The sequence below is a fragment of the Nannospalax galili genome, unplaced genomic scaffold, assembly GCF_000622305.1.
Source record: "Nannospalax galili isolate Female #2095 unplaced genomic scaffold, S.galili_v1.0 scaffold424, whole genome shotgun sequence".
In the NCBI taxonomy this organism is placed as follows: Eukaryota; Metazoa; Chordata; class Mammalia; order Rodentia; family Spalacidae; genus Nannospalax; species Nannospalax galili.
Window position 1 is genome coordinate 570,229 of NW_008352334.1, and position 4,397 is coordinate 574,625.

At 52.4% G+C, this 4,397-nt stretch overlaps 1 protein-coding gene across 1 annotated transcript; it reads left to right on the plus strand.

Annotated features, from left to right (window-relative positions):
• Positions 1-644: 644 nt before the first annotated feature.
• On the plus strand, positions 645-3,147 carry Csf2 (colony stimulating factor 2). Its single transcript, XM_008849344.2, has 4 exons — positions 645-1,086; positions 1,184-1,225; positions 1,843-1,968; positions 2,713-3,147. Exons 1-4 carry the CDS (start codon positions 928-930, stop codon positions 2,818-2,820), a joined length of 435 nt encoding a protein of 144 aa, XP_008847566.1. The 5' UTR covers positions 645-927; the 3' UTR covers positions 2,821-3,147.
• Positions 3,148-4,397: the final 1,250 nt, after the last annotated feature.

The window sequence follows — 4,397 nt, forward strand, 5'->3', positions numbered from 1 at the left end:
GACCCCTGATACCCACTGGAGGTACAGGTAGCAGTGATGGGCCCACCTCACAGGACCAGGCTGCTCCACAGAGGGTCGTGAGGCTCATGTAACTCAGAGGAAGAGTCAATGAGGCAGGAGTCAAACTGGGAGGCCTGATCTGCCCTAGCCAGGAGTCACAGTCCCATTTCCCTCAAACTTTGGGACTGAACACACCTTGTATAAGCCAGGACTAGAGCTCTCAACAGGGATAGCACCATGGGAGGAGACGCTGCGGTCTTGCTGTCTTCTGGACCCATGCCTGCCATTCCCTCTGCTCACAAGGTCACGGGGCCCTGACTAGGCTGCGCTTGCCCATGTCTGTATCCTCACTGGACTGAGCTGGATTTTGTCTAAGTGGATAGTTGGATGGGCCTGTAAGAGGTCCCTTTACACTCAAGTCTCAGAAGAAGACTAGGAGAAGAGACTGGGGATGGCACTGGCATGTGCCACCTGGGTGGGTAGCCTGCCCAAAGGCCTCCTGGGCAGGAAGGCAGAATGGGGAGCCCGGAAGCAGGAGCCCCACTTGGTGTGTCCCAAGCCCCGCCTCAGCTACTCCAGGTCAGGAAGTCCAAGTTGTGCCTGGAGGCCCCTCAAAAGGAGGGGACAGCCAGAGGCTGGGTCAGACTGCCCAGGCAGGGATAGCGAGGCGGTCAAGGGAGAGGGCAGGTGGGCTGCTAGTTCTTGGAAGGGCTCATTAATGAAAACCCCCAAGTCTGGCCACCTGGGGGAAGGCTCACGGGTCCCCTGTGTAGCTGATAAGGGCCAGGAGATTCCACGGCTCAGGTAGTTCCCCCGCCCCCCTGGAGCTCTGTGGTCACCATTAATCATTTCCTCTAACTGTGTATATAAGAGCTCTTTTGCCAGTGAGCCCAGTACTCAGAGAGAAAAGCTAAGGTCCTGAGGAAGATGTGGCTGCAGAGTGCGCTTCTTCTGGGCACTGTGGTCTGCAGTTTGTCAGCACCTACCCGCCTACCCACCCCTGTCACTCGGCCCTGGAAACACGTGGATGCCATCAAAGAAGCCCTGAGCCTCCTCAACTGCAGTCATGACACGCCTGCTATGTTGGTGAGTGAAGGAGAGAGTTTGGCTGTCCCCAGCCACCTGCTGGCCCCAGCCTGGTTCTGCCTATCAGCTTGATAACATGACATTTTTCTTTCTACAGAAAGAAACTGTAGAAGTCGTCTCTGTAAGGTTTGACAGCCAGGTAAGGTGCTTCTCTCTGGTGCATCTTTCTGGGGACCCTTCAGGGTCTGTTTTAAATGCCCACCCCCCAGAGTAGATAGCTTTTCCTCAGTAAGCTGGCTGCCAGGGGGAGGGAGCAGCATCTGGGTACTTAAGAGGCCCATGGCCTGTGGCAGTCATGTGCACTCTTATCAACTGAGCAGTAAGTTTAGGCAGAGATAATGTTCAAAGTTCAGGGATCCATAGGGGAAAATGGGAGTCATTTTTTGAGATGGAGTTGTGGGCTAGGGGTACTCACTGTGCCCTATGACTGTAGAGACAGGGCACTGACCACGGAGTGGCACAGAGGGGTTTCTGGAACAATGCCTGCTCACATAGAGGTCTGAGCCATTCCCCTCTCTGTCCCACCTCTTTGGCGCCTGGGACCCAGGCTTAAGTGAAAGCGGGTTAAGTGAAAGTGGCTGTGCTGCCTGAGGGTAGCCTGGCTGAGGCAGGGAGGAGGGCAGCGAACAGGGCAATGTTATGAAGGACCCAGCCTGTGCCTCTTAAGGGAACAACAGAAAGGCCAGATGAGAGAGTGGTCTGTGTCCACTGTGGGTACTCAGCCTCCACTTATTAAAGAATGGTCACTTCGCACAGAAGCCGACATGCTTGCAGACCCGCCTGAAGTTGTTCCAGGACGGTCTACAGGGCAGCCTCACCAAGCTCCAGGGCCCCCTGAGCCTGATGGCTAGCCACTACCAGAAGAACTGTCCCCCCACCCCGGTGAGTGCCTAGCACCAGGGCCCAGGGCAGGAGCATCTTGGTCCGGGAGGTTGGGCACAGGTGAGGGGTGACACCTGGCTGTGGTTGTTCAGGAGCCCAACAAATGGTTTCTGTGTGAACAGATGTGTCACACGAGCCCTTCCAGAATGGGCAGCAGCTCCTAGAGGCAAAGCCAGGAGCTATAGCGCACACAGATCTCCCTGGTGGTAGCCCCTTGTCTTGTCATGCTGTTCTTAACAGTCATGAGGGTAGAGGTGAGCAAAACTCATCTCAAACCCAAGGAAACTCAGAGCCTCCTCAGGTCCGGAGGACATGCCAGGGCTCAGGTTGCCACTTCCTGGCAGGACTTTCCGGTGGGAAGCCTGCATTAGATGAATACAAGGAAGGGACTCTTGGAAAAGACAGAGGCGGTAAATACCCCTTTATTCCCCCAGGAAGGTGGTGAGCTCTATGGCCCCCTAGAGGCAGGGAGATGCCTCAGGCTGGCTGCTTGGCCCTGGCCTGGGACCAAGAGGCAGTCCGATTATTCTAAAAACAGAGGAAGGAACTCTGTCAGGGAGCTGTCCCCAGATACCATTGGCAGAGCTATGCATGCCTTAGAGACCACATGGGCAGAGACAGGGTCACCTGAGCCTCCAGAACGGGCCTTCTGGCCTCTGAGTTCTCAGAGGCAGCAAAGAAACACACAGCTGCTTCTCCGTATCGCCCTCTCACCTGGACTCAAGTGTTTTCTTTCCCCCCCAGGAAACTGACTGCGAGACAGAGGTTCTTACCTTCACAGATTTCAAAGAGTACCTCAAGAGCTTTCTGTTTAAGATTCCCTTTGACTGTTGGGAGCCTGTCCAGAACTGAGGCAGCCAAAGCTCTGGGACCAACTTCTCAGACTGCTGCTTCCCCACTGCCTCCCCCTCCACAACGATCCAGGAATGCCAAGATTTCTGTCTTGAAGGACCAAAGGGTGGCTCACAGTCACAGAGGAGGTGGCACAGACCTTCCTTGAACATGCTGATCCAGATGTGGGCAATGGAAGACAAAGGAGGGATATTTTCTATTGATAGGGACCAGTAATATTTATTTATATATTTATGTTTTTAAAATATTTATTTATTTATTTATTTATTTAAGCTCACAACTCTATATTTATTCAAGATGTCTTACCATAATAATAAATTATTTAAAAATCTGCTTTTATTTCTGTAGTTACCTGGCTTATTTTTAAGATGGGAGGAAACTGGGAGGAGTGAGGCGACTGTGGGGGTTGGGTATTGATCAGAACCAATGCTGCCAAGGCCAAAGGGAGATGAGAGATGGGCCTAGGTACACATGGGCCTGAGTGTAGCATCCCACATGTCTGGGCAGACCTCTCTCAAGGGCTTCCTGGCCTAGAAAAAGGACTCTAGGTTCACCTGGAAGTCAAAGAGACTGGCTCAGGAAATCTGGCCCCAGAGAAGGGGTCATTGCTTCTGAGGAACTGGGGTCTGCTGGTTACCATCTGAATAGGTCCACCGCAGCATCAAACAAAACTGCTGTGTTCCTTTGAAGCCCTGGACCCTGTGCCCCCATCCTGCCCTTGCACTCTCAAAGTAAATCAACAAATAGACTAACTGTTCAGAGAAAAAGAAACCAAACCACATGGGTCAGAGCTCAGCATATTTACCCAACTTTCCCCAAAATGAGTAATCTTAATCTTTGACAGATCAGAGTGTCTGCTCAGTCTGTGTTGAAGACAAGGTTATAAGGTGGTGTGCTTTTCTTTCCTTTCTTCAGACAGAGTCTCACTATATAGTAGTGGCTGGCATGGAACTTGCTATGTAGACCAAGCTGGCCTTAAACACACAGAGATCTGCCTGCTTCTGCCCCTGCCTCCTGAGTACTTGGACTAAAGGTGAGCGCCACCACGCCCAGCAAGGTGGTGCTTTTCTTAACTGGTTTTTATTTTTTCATGCAATTTTGACTCTCACAAGTATTTTGTACTAAAAGCCATGGCCTTGGGGCTGAGGGAAACGAAGTAATCTTCCCTCTCCTTGCTTGACAGCCAGGCTAAAGGACTTGTCTCCAAACTAGTCCCCTGTGTCCCTCTCGGGAGACATGAGTGTGTTTCCAAGGCTCAGGGGGGCAGTGGGGCCAGGCTCCTCCTTGTAGATGGGCCTGAGGAGGCTGGCTGGCTTCAGCTTCAGGCTCCATAGGCCAAGAGTGCAGTGTTCCCATCACCCATTGCTCCCAGTGTTCCAGCCTGCACACACGATGGCTCCAGTCCCAGCTAGACAACCTGCCTCAGGCTGAAAGGCCACAACTCCATCAATGATAGGAAATAGTCTGAATCTAGACCAAGCCTGAATCTCAGAGCAGAATCCATGGACTGGGGTGTGATCATTGAAAATGCATGTAAAGCACATCTTGCCTGGCGATAAGGTCCCCTCTGTCTTCCT

Bases quoted from the DNA above. Each gene is read 5' to 3' on its own strand.
- Csf2 (XM_008849344.2), top strand. From the start codon at position 928: ATGTGGCTGCAGAGTGCGCTTCTTCTGGGCACTGTGGTCTGCAGTTTG. The intron at 1,087-1,183 runs GTGAGTGAAGGA...TTCTTTCTACAG, and splicing joins ATGACACGCCTGCTATGTTG to AAAGAAACTGTAGAAGTCGT. The intron at 1,969-2,712 runs GTGAGTGCCTAG...TTTCCCCCCCAG, and splicing joins AGAACTGTCCCCCCACCCCG to GAAACTGACTGCGAGACAGA.